Source organism: Centruroides vittatus, unplaced genomic scaffold (assembly GCF_030686945.1).
Source record: "Centruroides vittatus isolate TY-2023 unplaced genomic scaffold, ASM3068694v2 contig_817, whole genome shotgun sequence".
NCBI lineage: Eukaryota > Metazoa > Arthropoda > Arachnida > Scorpiones > Buthidae > Centruroides > Centruroides vittatus.
In genome coordinates this window covers 242,751-263,760 of record NW_027122532.1, presented here as the reverse complement: position 1 = coordinate 263,760, position 21,010 = coordinate 242,751, and the positions used below count along the sequence as shown (strand labels likewise).

Here is a 21,010-nt window from a genome sequence, read left to right as displayed (position 1 = left end):
AACATACAAGAGGCTCTTCCTCTTTCACTAAATAATAATGGGCCACGTGTAGGCCTGTAAACTGTCTTTTAGATTAGCCCGAGGCCCCAAGCAGTAGCTTACTTAGCTTATACGCAAATTCAGTTCTATTCTCAATATTATACAAAGAAGCCCTTCCTACTTTGAGATTTGTATTTTTAAAGGAAGAAAGGCCTCTTGTAAGTCTATGTTGTAGCAGGCCACAAGTCTAAATCCGGCTCTGGTATTCTGGTATTCACTGGCTTCTGGTATATATAGGTCCTGTACTCATGACAGGATCTATATACATTTGCTATATTAAACCTTTAAAGGCCTCAACATTAAAAATTCTACTTAAGATCTCAATCTTTTAAATTTAGCTGTCCAAGAAAGGCCTTTTATATGGGTTTTTAATACGGCCTTATGCAAGAGGTAGGGTCTTAGACCTTGTAAGTGTCGTATTATAAAGGTTTAATATTATATAAAAGGGACCTCTTAAGTTCACGCTTGCTTAGGGCCTCGCACAACAAAAATCTCTTCTGGTAGGACCATATATATACAATAAGATTATTCTTACCAGTAAAATAAATAGAGAAAATAATTTTAATTTATTTATAAATTAATTAATCTAATATTTTTAAATTTAAACAGATTTATATTAATATCTTTACTCATTTATTTAAGATTTAATTAATTAAATTTATTGAATATACCCCCAAAACAACGGCCATTCTTTATGATCCCGTCAGTGGCCGTTGTTCATAGGCTTGACTTTATACATTATCTATTAAATAATAAAATTATATATATAGAAATATTAAAATTTATTAAATTTTACAGGAACTCTATATACTTTTAAATATAAATTTAATAATATTTAATTATATTAAAAATGATTTATAGATATAATATATAAAGGTTAATTCATGTACTAAAAATATCTTTAAAAAATTCCATCATCAGATGTCGAAATTTCATATTTTTAAAGCAGGAATGGAGAATTTCTTGGCATTTTCAAGGAAAATAAATCATTTTATGATCACTAAATTGATTTTTAAATCCAAATATACTGGAATTTAATGGGAGAATAAAATGAATATTTTCAAATAATTCAAAATTTTTTTCCGTCAATTTAATTTAATTTTATTAAATTGAGTATTAAATTAAAAATAAAATTAACCCAAACATTAAAAAAAATTATTATTATATTAAATACAAAATACAAAAGCTATAAATTATTTAGATATTTTAATAATTTTTTTTTGTTTTGGTTGGAAAAATATAATTAAAAATATTTTATCTGATATTTTAGTTTTTTAATATAAATTTCGATGCTTTCAATTAATAAATGTTAATTATATTTTTATATAAAATTATCATTTATCATCACCTCCATCATCTGCATCATCATTTATCATTAGCATCATTAATCATCAGCACCAGCAGCATCATTCATTACCATTCACCATCATCATCATCATCATCATCATCTGTTGGCTTATATAGAAGTCGTAGACCTGTTGTTGCATTCATCAACTCTCACTCTCTTACTTTATTCCTTGACTATCTCTGGCTCCACATCTCACAGCATCTTTCTTCACCTCTTCTTCTATCTTTACATCTGCCACTGGGTATTGTTCTATTTATTTTTAGGGTATAGAATTCATATTGTTAGCCTGTCGTCACTCATCCAGGCGATGTGATCTGTTCATTTTGTCTATACAGGGTGGCCTAAAACTCAGTTAATCGCTATAAAGAGTAATTTTCTGTATTATTCAAATACATTTTTTGCTCAAAATCATTTCTTCTTCTTTCGTATCCAAATTACAACGTATAACTTACTTTCGGGCCATCCTCTATTTAAAATTAACCTATAATCAATAGAAAATATATAATAAACAGCGAATGTTACAAAATTCTTATTGTGTAAAGACTTTTGAAGTCGTTTAAGTCGTTTAAAAGAATTTATTGGAGTGAAATCTTTAATAATATACAGGGTGGCCGAAAAGTCACTTAACCAGGTAGTAAAAGCCTACTTCTCTGGGAGATCCGGGATTGAATCCAGTCGAGTGACGTCAGGAATTTTCCATGCGTGGTCTGTCCCAGCGTGGGTTCGGTCTCATATCATCATCGCGAATACGTCCAGACCCATAATGGGGGATCGTACCCATTAAGGGCGTGGTCACTACGAATATGGAGAAAACTGCACCCTAAGGGCGTGTCTAGGTGACCAACAGCTATGTAAGAAGCCAATGACAGTTCATTTCACATAAAACATTTTATACTATTGGTCACTTAGATACAATCTTAGTGTCCACAGGAACCAATCAATAAATTCTTCGATAAGTTGCTCAAATTATTCACGTGGTTAGCTGACTTTTGAGCCACGCTGTACATTTAATTTTCTATTCAAAAGAAGGAATATTAACTATTATTTTAATATATAAAAATATTTTAAAAAAACAAAAATAAAACTGAAAAATTAATTTCAGAATATGTACAAGAAATCTTCAGATTTGTTGTAGCCAATAAACCATTTAATCTTCTTTTATTTATTTATTGTTGAGCTTGTTAAGTTATTTATGTTATTTTCCTGATTACTTGCAACATTTTTTTTTTCTTTTTGTTATCTGCCAACAAAGCAGCTGATCTTGCAAACATCCCTCCCAAAAAATCCCCACAAAATTCTCTGCAATAAATCTTCGGTATTATACACTACACAACCGTTTAAAACTTTATTCCAATTAATTTAATTGGCTTAAAGAATTTTAGAAATTAATAAAATATTTAAATTTTAATTAACCTATTGAATTGCGAGATAATCAATGTTGAATAATTATTTTAGAAGCTTTAATTTCTTAATTATATTTTGTTAATTTAATGAAAACCCGTATCTAAAGTCATCTATACATTTTCCACAATAGAGATCAATTTATGATTTAATTTAAGATAGTCTAATAAAGTGTAAATAATTTAATTCTTATACAAAGAGTTTCTTATTAAAATATTCAATTAATGTTGTTATTAAGAAAATAACTGTTAGCATACAAAATTACTTATCTATTTTTATTATAACACTGAACGTGTATAGGAGAATCATAATTAAACTTCATATATTCAGATTTATTCGACAGTACATGCAAAATTTATGAAGATTTCTCATTAAATTATGTATTAGAGTTCTAATAAAGATTGTGAGTTCGATCCTATCCTGAATAAACCATTCCTTCTTACCTGTATATTGGTTCCTTCTAATGAATATATGGCTTGTGGGAGTTCCTATGATTCTTATGTACAGGGTAGCTATAATTAAATTTTTCCAATTCAGAGAACTTTGCATCTGTAACTAATAAGCAGATTGACACCGACAGCGAGTAAAGTTAGTGAAAACAATGACGTGGATCTGAATCGGTTATGGGGGCATTTAAAGAATATGGTTTATTATGAAATGTTGCAACTTTGGCAGATTTAGAGGATCGTGTTACAGTGCTATTGCAAAGCATCATTGGAGAGCAGCTGTAGTCAGTTGTTTAGAACAGTGTTCCGCAACCGGTGTGCCGTCACAAGGTGAAAGGTGTGACGTGAACTTTTACATATTCTATTAATTGTCAAGTTTTATTTATGTTTTTATCACAGTTGCTGTGTTTCTTATGTTTGTATTTCATTCTCTGCCGCAGACCTGATAAAATAAGATGACGTTTGTTCATTCTTTATTACAAACCACACATTCTTATGTATTCTAAGAAATTAAATATAAAATAAATTTTTTCTCACAAGTTTTGATGTCTGTTTAATAATAATAATAATAATAATAATAATAACTCTCTCGTGGTCACCACCTGGTCTGATGGGAGAGCCCAGTAATTTTACTGATCCATAAGGCAATGCAGGCTGGAGCACAAGCTCCTGGTAGGGACACCCATGCCAGTAAGGTCTATGGGGAGAAATGAAGCTAAGAGTGACCACACACCCACATTCTGTGGAGATATGTATCATGGTAGTAACCAGATCTAAATGTGATACCGGCTCGGACGTCGCCCGGGTTAACAAGGTCCGCGTTCGTGGGTTAGGCAGAGGCTCACGTTCGAAAAATAGGCCACAGTCTCCCTTGGTTACCGGTGGCGAAAGCAGCACCGGCCCAAGCATGGCTACTGCAATGCCCTCAACAGATGTGAGGAACCAACCCAGCCTTGGTGTTTCTGTGGCAATGCATCCACAGACCACAAAGGCTGGAAAACCACGCCAACGGATGAAATGGACAGTAGAAATGAACGAGTTTATCATCCGTACTTATTACACGATCACAAAACTTGAAACAAACATGACAGCGTACAGACAACAACTACACCATAAATTCACACAACAATATCCTCACCTCACTGTCACTGAACAAAGGGTTGTTGATCAAAAAAGAACAATTATACACAACAACCTTATTCCACAAACAACACTTGAACTTATCAAACAACAGGTTGCTGATCAAATACATCAACAGACAGAAACATCTAACATTAATGAAGATCATGTAACCTGTCAGGATAATCCAGCAACAAGCATTGATAATAACACACATACAACAATTACCACTAATGATACTACAGACACTTCCTCGTCCATCACTGATAACATAGACATGGATTTAGTTAATACGCTCTCACTTATATTTCAGGAAACACTCACTAAATATACAGGCACAGATCCCACACAACGACCACGAATACCAAAAATCAACACGTCAAAAGAAGTAGGAAAAACACTAAATTATGTAAACACTCACTTACTACCACACTACATTCATTCAATTTCTACACTCGCAGACATTCATACATTAGTTTATGCTGGGGCAGTCACAGTAGTGACACACCATGGACTGAAAGTACAGTCACAGACAAATACACAGAAAACACAATACTATCACAAGCCTGCCTGGCAGAGAAGAATAGAAATACAAATAAATGACATTAGACAGCAATTAGGCAGGCTGACACAATACACTAAAAACAACATAACACCGAAATTAAGGAAACAGCTCAAAAACATTTTCAAGAAAATAAAAACACACACAAAACACGAACATCACAACACACACATTACAGAATACATTGATACACTAAAACAAAAACTTGCTGCCAAAGCACGTAGACTCAAACGATACAAAACATGTACACTACGAAAACAACAAAATAAATTATTTACAAACAATGAAAAACTCTTTTACAGACAAATTAATAACAAAGCAAACACTGATACACAGCACAGTGGCACACCAACAGAAGAAGAACTCACAACATATTGGTCTTCTCTTTGGTCCAGTGCTGTCACGCACAATGCTGATGCAGGCTGGATCGAGGAGGAGAACAGAAACTTGCACAACATACCAACTATGCCCTGTGCTGAAATAAACATACATGATTTCCAATACACTGTTAACAGAGCACACAACTGGAAGACACCTGGTGTAGACAACATTCACAATTTCTGGTACAAAAAGTTTACATCACTGCACCAGGAACTAGCTAAACACCTAACACACATCATCATCAATCCACAAGACATGCCAAATTTTCTTACTCAGGGCATCACCTACATGAAACCCAAAAACAACAATACCACAGACCCCACACAATACAGACCAATTACCTGTCTTCCAACACTCTACAAATTATTGACATCCTGTATTGCAAACAAAATATACAAACATATTGAAGAACACGACATTCTAACAGAACAACAAAAAGGTTGCCGTAGAAATCACAGGGGATGCAAAGAACAGTTACTCATAGATTCAGTCATTCTACGGCAAGCACACAAACAACACAGAAACATACACATGGCATATATAGACTACAGAAAAGCATTCGACAGTGTTCCACACAGTTGGCTGCTACATATTCTACACATGTACAAAATACATCCATCACTCATTGCATTCTTTCAAAACACTATGCAGCACTGGAGAACAACACTACATCTCAGGGTTAGTAACACTTCCATACAAACAAACCAAATTTTTATTAGGCGAGGAATTTTTCAAGGAGATTCCTTGAGTCCTCTCTGGTTCTGCTTAGCCCTGAACCCATTATCCAACATGTTAAACAACACGCAATATGGTTACAATATCAGACATGAAAAAACAACACAGTTTACACTGTCACATCTCATGTACATGGATGACATAAAACTTTATGCATCCACACAAAAACAACTTCATCAACTCCTACAAATCACACATTCATACACCAAGGACATACAAATGGAATTTGGCCTAGATAAATGCAAAACACTTCACATAGAAAAAGGAATCCTGAAGAAAGAAGATTTTGCACTTGGAAATGGAGACATTATTGAATCCATGGAAGAGGGCGAGTTCTACAAGTATTTAGGATTCCAACAGGCCAAACTAACAGAACATACACAAATAAAGCAAAGATTAATTAAAGAATACCAAAGTAGGTTAAATGCTATTCTCAGAACACAGTTAAATGCAAAACACACAGTTAAAGCAATAAACACATATGTCATCCCAGTACTCACATATTCTTTTGGAGTTATACATTGGACTCACACAGATCTTGAGCAACTCCAAAGGAAAACAAGAACTACACTTACTAAGCATAAACAACATCATCCTAAATCTGCCACAGAAAGATTAACCCTTCCACGTAAAGATGGCGGACGTGGCCTGATTGACATAGTTAACCTTCACTACAAACAAATACAGTCACTGCGAGAGTTTTTCTACAAAAAACAAGAAACATCACAATTACATAAAGCAGTAACTCTAGCAGACTCGAATAACACACCATTAAACTTACACTCACATCATATGGACACAACGCAACATATAAAAAGCATAGACACCATTAAGCAATCGTGGGCTCGAAAGGCACTCCATGGCAGGCATCCTTATGATCTGGCCCAGGATTTTGTTGACAAAACTGCGTCAAACAGCTGGTTAGCTCGGGGATGCCTCTTTGGGGAGACGGAAGGATTCATGATTGCCATACAGGATCAGGTCATAAATACTAAAAACTACAGAAAACACATACTCAAAGATGCAACACTCACAAATGACACATGCAGAAAATGTCACATCATGCCAGAAACTATACAACACATCACCTCTGGTTGCAAGCTCTTGGCACAGACAGATTATTTACACAGACATAATCAAGTAGCAAATATAATACACCAAGAGCTTGCAAAGAAACACAAATTAGTAGACATCCACGAACCATACTACAAATACATTCCGCAGACAGTATTGGAAAACAACACGCACAAAATGTACTACGACAGAGCCATAATCACAGATAAAACAATTTACCACAACAGACCAGACATCACACTCATTGACAAACACAATAAAATCACATACATTATAGACATATCCATTCCAAACACTCACAATATACAAAACGCATGCACTGAAAAAATTAGCAAGTACACAGAACTCGCCCAGGAAATAAGGCATCTGTGGAGGATGGATAGGGTGCTTATTGTACCTGTTGTTCTCTCCTCTACAGGTGTCATACCACACACACTACACAAAAGCCTGGGCACATTAGAATTGAATAGAAACACATACATCACACTACAGAAGGCCACTATATTGAATACATGTCATATTGTGAGAAAATTCCTGAATACAGACACACACACTGATACACTTCTTTAATTTCTGTTTTGGTTACTATGCCTTGACTTTGGTCCGGCATAGTACACAGCCACCGGTTGTTAACCGAGTATATTCTCACTTAACCCAACATAATAATAATAATAACAACAACAACAACAACAACAACAACAACACGTTAGTGGCATTACGTAATTCTATTAATACAGTAGAGCGTCGTTTATCCGAAAGCTGGTCAACCAAAACGTCAGTTAACCGAAAGCTTTTCAGTCGGACCGTGTCGTGCTGAATCGAACGTTTTTGATACTTAGATTAACTTCTAAAGTATAATTTTTTGTTTTTATATTTTTCAATATATATCATTTTGTTTGTACAAAATAAAGAAATAATTTTTAACGATACAATAGCCTCGATTATTATTATAAAATAATTTTGGTTAGGCTTAAAATCGACGAAAATTCAACACGAAGCGACACGCAACGGAGAAAAATTTCAACATGGGATAGGTTAATATATTTTTTCGTTCATAATCGGTTATCCGAACAACCACAGTTTCCAATTGATTCGGATAAACGACGCTCTACTGTAGTATCATATTATACGTTTTTGAGGGGAATAACATGTTGGTGTGCCGTGTTGTCATTGGTGTGCCGCAAGTAGAAAAAGGTTGCGGAACACTGGTTTAGGAGATGAATACACTGTTCATCGTCTTCAAATTTTACACCTGAACAATAGAACACACATTGAGCAACATTTCTTACATTCAGTAAGCAGCCTCCGCAGAAGGTATGCTTCTTCCGGAATAAATGAATGAGTTTTTGTTGTTTTGTTTTCTTATTTTCCTGTAAAGCGCTCCTTAGCGGACGTTTTTGAACTTAATTTTTGCTTGCAAAATCCTATTTCGTATCCTTTTCATAGTCTGTGTACAAATTTTGGTGTCAGTTGACTGCTAGGAGTGCTCTGAATAGAGAAACCTTAGTTATGGCCATCCTGCATATGTCTTCAAATTAATAATTTCTTTTGTGTCTGCAGGTGGCCGAGTGGATAAAACATTGAACACTAAGGCACGACCAGCGACCAGTGTTCAGTGGTTTTATCCATTTCTTCCTCCATACTAAAAGAATTTACCAAGAATTACCCTAAAAGACGAGATTAGATCTGCCATATTGTAATATAATACCTCGTACAAAGAAATTATATTCGGTATTCTTTTATGGTCTTGTTTTTTTATTTTCAATTAATTATCTAGGAAAACTCGATATAAACAAAATTTAATTAGGGTGTATTTGTTTACGATTGTTAAAAGTTTAATTAATGTATTGAAGAAAAGTAAAAACGTTACTTCTTTAAACAATGTATAAAGTATTATGATGCTATTGTGATTTCATTTAATTAATATTAAATAAATTTATTAAGGCATTAAAGATTTCTCAAAAGCTCTTTAATGCTTATTGTCTATAAAATTAATTATTGAAATGGCATATTATTGTATTTTCAGGTGCAGGAGGAAAAAAAGGACGTCAAAGAGAGAGGCGACTTATGAAAGGATTCGATATTGGATTAGTAGAAGGTTCGGTACAGACTCTTCCAGAATTTTGTTCTACAGAACCTACAAAAAAATCACCAGTTAGTCGAATGGTTAAGATCGCTAGAATGGCAGAAAATAAGAAGAAAATTAAAAAAGGAAAATGGAGCTATTTAGTAGAAGCAACGAGAAATGCTCGATCGGCTTTCTCCAGAAGTCGAAGCGAGGATTCAATTAGTAGCCAATTAAGTTCGGAACAAATGAGCCAACGATTTGCAACATCCCCCAGTGAGTCGAACTCGAGTGTAGCAACTTCACCCGGAGTTGCTGCTAATGACAAAACTAAAGACTTCAGCCCAACTCGTCAGACACCGAGCATCAAGAGATCGATGTTTGCGCGACGGTTTGGCACCATCTCTTTCAATCCTGCCAAACTGAGAATGATTTTCCAAGAGCAAAAAAACTATTCTCAACCAGAAAGTTCTACGCAAAATGTTGCATCTCTGGAGCGCAGTCAAGCATCTAGAACTTCCAGTGCACCATTCAGAGAAGAGTTTTTAAAATGCAATGATTTACACAAGAAAGAAGACAGGAGGCCATCAGTATCATTGACTTCTTTGTGTATGAATTTACCAACTCGCAGTCTCTCGCCTATTCCTAGTTGTGCCAGTTCGAACGTTCACACGCCTAGGAATTCTATTACTGGAAATGTGGAGATGCAAACTATTAGTTCAGAATGTGCAGAGATGGAACTACAGAATGTTGCAGTGAGCAAATGTGAAAACGTTCACGCAACCACCAGCACAACAGATACTATTTCTACTGTCAGTAGTCCAGAATGTTTAATGAGTCAAAGTTCTTCGAGGGAGCCATTAATGTCTAGTCAAAAGTCTGCGAATGGCACTTTGGGAGTTATATCAACAGTTTATGGTATTGAACCTGTTAATTGTCCATTGTCTATGGGGTGGATATGAACATTTAACAAAAAATAAACTATTCAATTACTGTGGATTATTGCCTACATAAATATAAAACAATGCAATGTATCCACCTTCAGGAAAAACTACTCGTATACTTCATAGTAGAAACCGAAAGTTTTATAAATTTTAAATAATTTTTCTTAACGAACAAACGCAAGTTTTTCTTTTACATTAAATTTATTATTAAAAATGAATCTTTAATGAATATAATAACGATACCAATTAGTGGAAAAAGCAAAATAAAATCTAAAACTTCCGCAAAGGAATATAAGCGGTCCTCCGCAATTCAAGTAAGATATCATTTCAATTACATTTCAATAACGAATTGGTTAACGCTGTAGTTTTCTTAACGACGATTGGCCGAAGGGATTGAGGACATTTCAAATTTAACCAATCATTTTAGATAAAATTTGAATTTCAACTAATGATTGAGGAAATCATTTTGAATTGAAAATTAATTTCATTTTAATTTTTTTTACTAGTTTTTAACGTTATTATATTCATTAACGGTTCATTTACGTAGAATTAAGTTTTAAAAAATTATAAATATTTAAAATTAATTTATAAAATATTTCTTTATTCTAAAAAAGTTATCTTAATTAATAACGATAGATATTTTGGAGAAAGGATGAAGATTCTGGAAGCGTGATGAGTTAAACAATTATTAAGCACTTATAAATTATATTTAACGTGATAATTCTTTAAAATTACATAAAAATACAATTTAAATATTGGCCTTAAACATATACAACGAATATAAATAGAAACAAATTTCTAAATTAAAATTTACAATTAACTTCTATTCTTCAAACGTTCGTACGATAAATTAAATTAAACAAACATTACGAAATATATTTAAAATTTAAGAAAGTGTTTTGAGCAATTTAAAATAAACGTACAAAAATATATATTAATTAATAAATAAATTTAATAAAAACGGAGATACGTAAATATGTAAATTGTATTTTTTTAATTAGCTTAAAATAGGAATTAAAATATTGAAAAAAAATAGGAATTAGATTTAAAATAAAAAATTATTTTCTTGAAAATAATTAGTCGAATTAAATGTTATGCTTTATATCAGGGTTCCCAATCTGCCTGGTCTCGTGCTAGGTGAGTTGAAACACGAACATATTGGGAGTGTCACGTGTCACGTTCAGTAAATGGCCTTACAGGGTGCATCGTTTCGAATTATGTAAGTAACAATACGACCGTGTTGGGAGTGTCACGTGTCACGAACTAGTTCAATGAATGGTCTTATTGAACGGGTTGGTATCACGTGCTGCTATACACATAACTCGGGACTAGATACTCAAAACGGGTTAGTGCCACGTGATGCTCATAACCCCGTGTTGTTACGTGAATATCTCGAGATTAAGCATCCCACTCACTAGTGATACCTCAAGGGGGCCTGTGGACAAATTTATTTAGTGTTATATTTTAAAATATATAAATATAGCAATTAATATTAATCATCATTAGGGCCTAAATTCGATTTAAGTAAAACACACAATTTTAAATTTATATTATTATCATTATTATTTTATTTTATTTGTGACGTATTTTGTATCAACGTAGAAAGGAGTCGAAGAATTAAGTCTGGTTTTGAAGAGAGGGGGAAGGCTAATTTAAACTTGTTGAGGCATTAAATTATAACAAAGAAGGCCACTCCCTTCATTAAACAATATTAGTTTAAAAACATGAGGCTCCAAGTTATAGTTTGCTTAGCTTATATACACATAAATCCGGCCCTATAGAGTACTGTTTTAGGGATAAGCTCCACGTTGAAATTCAAAATATGGCCTTCACCCTCTTGAAAATTGTTCCGATTTTTTTTTTTTTTTGTTATGAAATCCAACTGAGTGTAAGGTGACAAAGATACAGGAGGTACTAGTCAGGATCAGTACACTACCTTAGTATTTCCAGTTTATTGTAAGCTCTGAGAATACACAATACAAGTCGAGTTCAATTTATATAGCATAAGACAGTTTTAAATTTTATATTACACATTTAAAGGTTAAAAATCCACATGGCACCCCTCGGGTTGCACGCACCCCAAGTTAAGAAACACTGCTATAGAGAGATCGACAAGCAAAAGAAAATCAGATTGGGAATCTTTGCTTTATATAACTGTAAATAAATATTGTGTAAAAAAAATTATTTTAATTGTAGAAACAAACCAACAAATAAATTTTTATTCAGGGTATAGAATTATCACGTGATATTTATGCAAAATATTTGTACAAAGTAAATTATATATCGGCAAGCCATTTTGCTGCTGTTGATTCATAAATAATTCTAGTCTAGATCTAGTCGTGAATTGTAGTTAAAACGTTTTCTCTCTTGCAAAAGTATGGTTTACAATTCATTACAAAATGTGATTTTAATCTTCAGGTTATTACTGAATATAATTAATATTAATAATTATTTCTTTAATTCTGTGATAAATATTTATTTATTTTAAATAATTTCCTTTGTGTTTGAAGGTTAAATATTTTAGATAAGGTCATTTTCTCACCCCTTTTCTTATCTTGAATTTATTGAATTGTATAATATTAAGAAGATCGTATGGTAAAGGGGAATGCAAGAATTATTGCTAACACGGAATTTTTACATCTACAATAATCCAATTTTTTGTACGTATAAATTTTTAATAAAATTAGAATAAAATTAAATTTTGTGTTAATATTATTTAGTTTAAATATAATTAAATAAACGGAGCCCACCAGTGGCAGAGTGGATAAAACTATTGAACACTAGTCGTGGGTTCGTGCCTCACCAACGGGCTAGATACTTGGAGTTTTCCATGTTTTCTTCACGTTAGTAACACCTAAATAGGAGCTACTTTCCCATAGAATATTTTCCTGTATATCCATGAAACTATAATATGTCACTTGTATCCCCACTAGCCTCATGGGATCCGGGCGAATGTGAATTAGGGCGCCCTTTCAGACATTTTTCTTCAGAGGAATTTTTGGAAAAAATATTTTCTTACAAAAGATTGGTTTAGGGCCTCCGATTGATGGGGGCCCCAGGTAAGTGACCCATTTGTTCATAGGATAACGCTCCAATCCTGGACATCCCTTTCGGCGGAGCGCCCACATGTCGCGTTATCGTACACAACTAAATTAAATAATCAACAAAACAATGCATTATTCTTCCTTTTTGGATCTTTTTTGCCCCGTGGACACTAAAAGGGCCTTGGTATTCATACCTATTGAGGGTCCGGAAAGGCTCACAATGGGGGCGGAGAGAGACGGGGCCCGATCACCACCAAAAATTCCTGGAATTTCTGACAACCTGGATTCGATCCCGGATCCCACGAAGCAGCTTTAACTGTCTTGTTTATCCGACATTTTATTAAGATCTGTAACAAATTATACGTTACTTATCACATTACCGTAACGAATAATCATATCTAACGGGTAATTACGTTTAAAAAATTGAATTTTATTTAAATTATAAAAGAATAATTGCGTTTAAATTATAATTAAAAGAAGCAGAAGCAAACATTATAACGTTATATAAATTAGAATCATATCATTCGTTTTGACAAAATACGTCAGTTTGTCGTCATGTCTAATCTTTTTTGGTGTGGAGAAGTGTGAAATGACGTCAAATTGACGTCAGAGTATACATTATTCTAACAAAACGAATGCAACTATAAACTTCATTACAGTGTTATTCCTTATGATTTGCTTTAATATTAACATAATTCAATTATTTTCGCGAATTTAGTTTTTAAATATTTAAATTAGTTTTCTGTATACAAATTTAAATTTGGTAAATTAATCAAATCTAATTAACACTAAAACGAGATGAGATGATGCAAGAGATGATGATAGATAGTTTATACTTCTCTTTCTTTTAATTATAAATTTTAGTTTAAATCAATTTTTTATATAAATTATATTTAAATGAACGTGAAGCATGATTCTCTCTCTTATAGTGCGATTATACACCCATACAATCATTTGTATGTATGCTTCTTCTTGTTTTAATTATTATTTATATGACAGACTGATTTAATTATTGAAACTACTATAGAAAGAAGAAGCGTACGTCGTGCGCTAAAAATTTCATTCTGGTGCTTCATCTTACACTCGTAACACGCTTCATGAGTAATGATGCGTATGAAGTATCAGATGAAACACATGATTATAACTAAGTGTATTAGTAAATGCGTATGAAGCACCAGATGTGCACCAGTTTAAAACTACATAAAGCATCAGATGAAGCACCTGATGAAATAGAGATGATACATAAATTCAAATATCAGATTAAAATTAAAAGAGGTACCAGATGATGCACAAGATGAAGTAGAGACGAGACATCTCTCCATCATCTCTGATACTTCCATTTCGATATTAATTCAGTAACTTCTCAAATGTAAAGTTTTATATAGAAAATCGATTTATTAATATAATATTTTGATTATATTTTAACACCTAATTAATAATTATACAAAGAAAAAAATCGATACATTTAGAAACGAAGAAAGAATTTACGAAATAATCCCTTACTTAAAGTTGCTGAGTAAGCTATATCTGATCTAGTTAAAGAGGAAATTTTCATCATTCTTCTTCACCGAGTATTTTTAAAATTGATTATACTCTTCACGTCACATATATTATGTTATTTATAAGCACAACGTCCATGTCAAAACATCATCTATGTCGATATTTTCGAGTGAAATCCAGTAAGAGAATTTTCATAAACAAGCGATTGATTAAGAGGAAAAATTGAAGTAAATTAATTAAACATTTAAATAAAATCATCATAATTATATCTATTATAAGAAAAAAAACAGTTTTAAAAATTACAGAATTAAAAAAAAACCATAAAGAGGGCTGGCCCAAAAGTCAGTTAACCGAGACGTATTTTAAGAATGGTTCGTGTTAGCACGATTGTTTCAAGTCGGTTCTAATCATGTTAAGGAAAGTTAGCTTAGTGACTGCCTTTTGGGCCAGCCCACATTTAAATGTGTTATTGGAACTCTGTCCTTTTTTTTCTTTACTTTATAACAATGTTAAATTAAATAAAAGTAAAAACATATTTTGATTTTAATTTAAATAAGTAAAATCAATAAATGGAATTTTATTTGATTTATTAAAAATAAATTAATAAATAATAAAGCAAAGTTTAAAAATTTTGTTTGCATAATTTTTAATATTAAAAGCAATTTTAATAAAATACAGTAAAATAAATAAGTAAATAATTTTTATAATTTAATTAAAAATATAAATTAAATTAGCGATTTTTGAAGTTAAATATTTAAAAATTTAGCGAATTAACTCATCTGGAAGCTGCAAACATCAACTAATTTCCAGTCACTTGAATATTTAATATTTAAAAATTTAATTTAATATATAATTATTTTTTATTTAGGACCATTATAAAGTCCTACATAAAATAATTATCGATTAAATTCAATTTTCTATATATTAAATCTCAGGAGATTTCAAGTGAAATCCTGTTTTTTAATAAGTTTTACTCCCTTCCGCACCACTTCTTTTTTTCAGTATTATTTATCCACATCATTATCCCAGTACAAATGAAAAATTTTGAATATTTTCGAGCTGAATAAAAACTTTTACGTTTATTTTTTCGTAAATTAAATATTTTATTGTTAAATTTATAGTACAAACTGTAATTTATAGTTAAAAGCTGAACAAATTAAAATGTCTGGAGGCCTAAACAATATTAATCTTAGGCCCTTTAAGCTCGAGTTCCCTAAAGAACGTTTACTTTATTTATAAAATAATCTGCATTGATTTAAAATCAAATGTAATCATTGTATCACCTCTATGCAACATCATTTACTTCGCATCACATTCTCTATACAGCAACATCTGTTTTGCATCACTTTTCTGTACAGATTTATCCACGTCATTTTTTTATATACAGCTTCATCAATATTCCATCACTTTTTTATACACATCGTTTACTCCACATCACTTTTCTACGCAGCATCATTTACTCCACATCACTTTTCTATGCAGCATCATTTACTTCGCATCACTTTTCTATGCAGCATCATTTACTTCGCATCACTTTTCTATGCAGCATCATTACTTCGCATCACTTTTCTATGCAGCATCATTACTCCACATCACTTTTCTATGCAGCATCATTTACTTCGCATCACTTTTCTATGCAGCATCATTTACTCCACATCACTTTTCTATGCAGCATCATTTACTTCGCATCACTTTTCTATGCAGCATCATTTACTTCGCATCACTTTTCTATGCAGCATCATTTACTCCACATCACTTTTCTATGCAGCATCATTTACTTCGCATCACTTTTTCTATGCAGCATCATTTACTTCGCATCACTTTTCTATGCAGCATCATTTACTTCGCATCACTTTTCTATGCAGCATCATTTACTTCGCATCACTTTTCTATGCAGCATCATTACTCCACATCACTTTTCTATGCAGCATCATTTACTTCGCATCACTTTTCTATGCAGCATCATTTACTTCGCATCACTTTTCTATGCAGCATCATTTACTTCGCATCACTTTTCTATGCAGCATCATTACTTCACATCACTTTTCTATGCAGCATCATTTACTCCACATCACTTTTCTATGCAGCATCATTTACTCCGCATCACTTTTCTATGCAGCATCATTTACTTCGCATCACTTTTTCTATGCAGCATCATTTACTTCGCATCACTTTTCTATGCAGCATCATTTACTTCGCATCACTTTTCTATGCAGCATCATTACTCCACATCACTTTTCTATGCAGCATCATTTACTTCGCATCACTTTTCTATGCAGCATCATTTACTTCGCATCACTTTTCTATGCAGCATCATTTACTCCACATCACTTTTCTATGCAGCATCATTTACTTCGCATCACTTTTCTATGCAGCATCATTACTCCACATCACTTTTCTATGCAGCATCATTTACTTCGCATCACTTTTCTATGCAGCATCATTTACTTCGCATCACTTTTCTATGCAGCATCATTTACTTCGCATCACTTTTCTATGCAGCATCATTTACTTCGCATCACTTTTCTATGCAGCATCATTTACTCCACATCACTTTTCTATGCAGCATCATTTACTTCGCATCACTTTTCTATGCAGCATCATTTACTTCGCATCACTTTTCTATGCAGCATCATTTACTTCGCATCACTTTTCTATGCAGCATCATTTACTCCACATCACTTTTCTATGCAGCATCATTTACTCCACATCACTTTTCTATGCAGCATCATTTACTCCGCATCACTTTTCTATGCAGCATCATTTACTTCGCATCACTTTTTCTATGCAGCATCATTACTCCACATCACTTTTCTATGCAGCATCATTTACTTCGCATCACTTTTCTATGCAGCATCATTTACTTCGCATCACTTTTCTATGCAGCATCATTACTCCACATCACTTTTCTATGCAGCATCATTTACTCCACATCACTTTTCTATGCAGCATCATTTACTCCACATCACTTTTCTATGCAGCATCATTTACTTCGCATCACTTTTCTATGCAGCATCATTTACTTCGCATCACTTTTCTATGCAGCATCATTTACTTCGCATCACTTTTCTATGCAGCATCATTACTCCACATCACTTTTCTATGCAGCATCATTTACTCCACATCACTTTTCTATGCAGCATCATTTACTTCGCATCACTTTTCTATGCAGCATCATTACTCCACATCACTTTTCTATGCAGCATCATTTACTTCGCATCACTTTTCTATGCAGCATCATTTACTTCGCATCACTTTTCTATGCAGCATCATTACTCCACATCACTTTTCTATGCAGCATCATTACTCCACATCACTTTTCTATGCAGCATCATTTACTCCACATCACTTTTCTATGCAGCATCATTTACTTCGCATCACTTTTTCTATGCAGCATCATTTACTCCACATCACTTTTCTATGCAGCATCATTTACTTCGCATCACTTTTTCTATGCAGCATCATTTACTTCGCATCACTTTTCTATGCAGCATCATTTACTCCACATCACTTTTCTATGCAGCATCATTTACTTCGCATCACTTTTCTATGCAGCATCATTTACTTCACATCACTTTTCTATGCAGCATCATTTACTTCGCATCACTTTTCTATGCAGCATCATTTACTCCACATCACTTTTCTATGCAGCATCATTTACTTCGCATCACTTTTCTATGCAGCATCATTTACTTCGCATCACTTTTCTATGCAGCATCATTTACTTCGCATCACTTTTCTATGCAGCATCATTACTCCACATCACTTTTCTATGCAGCATCATTTACTTCGCATCACTTTTCTATGCAGCATCATTTACTTCGCATCACTTTTCTATGCAGCATCATTTACTCCACATCACTTTTCTATGCAGCATCATTTACTTCGCATCACTTTTCTATGCAGCATCATTTACTTCGCATCACTTTTCTATGCAGCATCATTTACTTCGCATCACTTTTCTATGCAGCATCATTACTCCACATCACTTTTCTATGCAGCATCATTTACTTCGCATCACTTTTCTATGCAGCATCATTTACTTCGCATCACTTTTCTATGCAGCATCATTTACTCCACATCACTTTTCTATGCAGCATCATTTACTTCGCATCACTTTTTCTATGCAGCATCATTTACTCCACATCACTTTTCTATGCAGCATCATTTACTTCGCATCACTTTTCTATGCAGCATCATTTACTTCACATCACTTTTCCTATGCAGCATCATTTACTCCACATCACTTTTCTATGCAGCATCATTTACTTCGCATCACTTTTCTATGCAGCATCATTACTTCACATCACTTTTCTATGCAGCATCATTTACTTCGCATCACTTTTTCTATGCAGCATCATTACTCCACATCACTTTTCTATGCAGCATCATTTACTCCACATCACTTTTCTATGCAGCATCATTTACTTCGCATCACTTTTTCTATGCAGCATCATTACTCCACATCACTTTTCTATGCAGCATCATTTACTTCGCATCACTTTTTCTATGCAGCATCATTTACTCCGCATCACTTTTCTATGCAGCATCATTTACTTCGCATCACTTTTCTATGCAGCATCATTTACTTCGCATCACTTTTCTATGCAGCATCATTACTCCACATCACTTTTCTATGCAGCATCATTTACTCCGCATCACTTTTCTATGCAGCATCATTTACTTCGCATCACTTTTCTATGCAGCATCATTACTCCACATCACTTTTCTATGCAGCATCATTTACTTCACATCACTTTTCTATGCAGCATCATTTACTTCGCATCACTTTTCTATGCAGCATCATTACTCCACATCACTTTTCTATGCAGCATCATTACTCCACATCACTTTTCCATGCAGCATCATTTACTCCACATCACTTTTCTATGCAGCATCATTTACTTCGCATCACTTTTTCTATGCAGCATCATTACTCCACATCACTTTTCTATGCAGCATCATTTACTTCGCATCACTTTTCTATGCAGCATCGTCTATTCCACATCACCTTTTCTACGCAGTATACTTTATTCCGGATTATTTTCTCTGTACAAATGAAATTTCGAATTTTAGAATTAAAGAACTTTTATATTTAATTTGTTAAAGGATTTTCTCGTAAATTAAATATTTGATCGCTCAATATAAAGTAAAAACCTCAATTCTTCTCTGTACATAACAATATTAATGCCAAACAATAAATTTCGATTTAGTAATCTGCCATTCTACATATACGACTAAAAGTTAACACATGTTCTATATTGATTTCATCACACAATACGATAAGGGAAGTAAAAGATTCATCAATTTATAAACTCAATTTAACACTTTCAAAATATTTTAAGCTTTTAATCACAACGAGAGATGCCGGGATGAAAATTATAATCATCTTTTAATTTTAAAAAAATACATGACTTCTGAAGTTTCTATATAGTTAATTGAGGTCTCCGGCCCTTAAATCTTCCATATCTAGTCTCGATTTATAGATACCTAACTTAGTTTTCGAGATTAACGAAGGACAGACAGCAAGACGGACGACAGTAGAAATGTCTAGGTCTGTAATTTTCAAATTTCAGCCCAATTAAATCTTCAATATAAAATTATTTTTAAAAATTATAATCCTAAAATGTTAATGTTTTTTAAAACTTATTTTTATTCGTAAAATATGTGTTGTTTGGAAAAGATTACTAATAATATTTATAATGTGTTTGCACGCGTATATTTTCTTTTAAGATATAAATCATATTTGAAAATTATATTTCGTTTAGAATATTTTATATTATTTTTGTTTATTTTTTAAAATTTAAATAAAATATATTTTACAAATTAATATAACAATTTTTAATGACAGTTTATACTGAATAACACGTAAATTTTATAACATACAAAATAATCACGCTCTTCTCATTAATTTCTCTATATATTATAATCTATCCTCTGCAAGAATTACTCTGCCTGTATAGCATTGTATATTCAGCATCATTCTGACTGTAGAGCATCGTTTACTCTGCTTCATTCTGTCTTAGAGCATCTACTCATCATCATTCTGCCAGTACATGTAAAAAAATTGAATTCTTAAATACAGTTTATTCATAAGTAAATGAAGCATAATTAATATATAACAACTTTAATGGCATTTTATTCTTTAAGTACACAAATTTGTATAAAACTTAAAATTAATGTAATCGCTCCACGTCAATCTCTTCAGCATCATTTACTCCACATCACTCTTCATCTACAGATTAAAATTTAATTTTTCGACTGAAATAAAAACTTTAAAAAATATGCTTATAAAAATTTTTATAAAATTTAACATTTATTTCATTTGTTTTAAATGAAAAAATGTTCACTA

The 21,010-nt window shown here is 32.7% G+C and overlaps 1 protein-coding gene across 1 annotated transcript in view; it reads left to right on the top strand.

Annotated features, from left to right (window-relative positions):
* Positions 1-10,428, top strand: part of LOC136982224 (transient receptor potential-gamma protein-like) — a 70,654-nt gene extending 60,226 nt beyond the window's left edge. Inside the window, 1 exon segment of the mRNA XM_067278665.1 lies at positions 9,132-10,428. Within this exon segment, the coding sequence (XP_067134766.1) occupies positions 9,132-10,132 (1,001 nt within the window). The 3' untranslated portion in view covers positions 10,133-10,428.
* Positions 10,429-21,010: the final 10,582 nt, after the last annotated feature.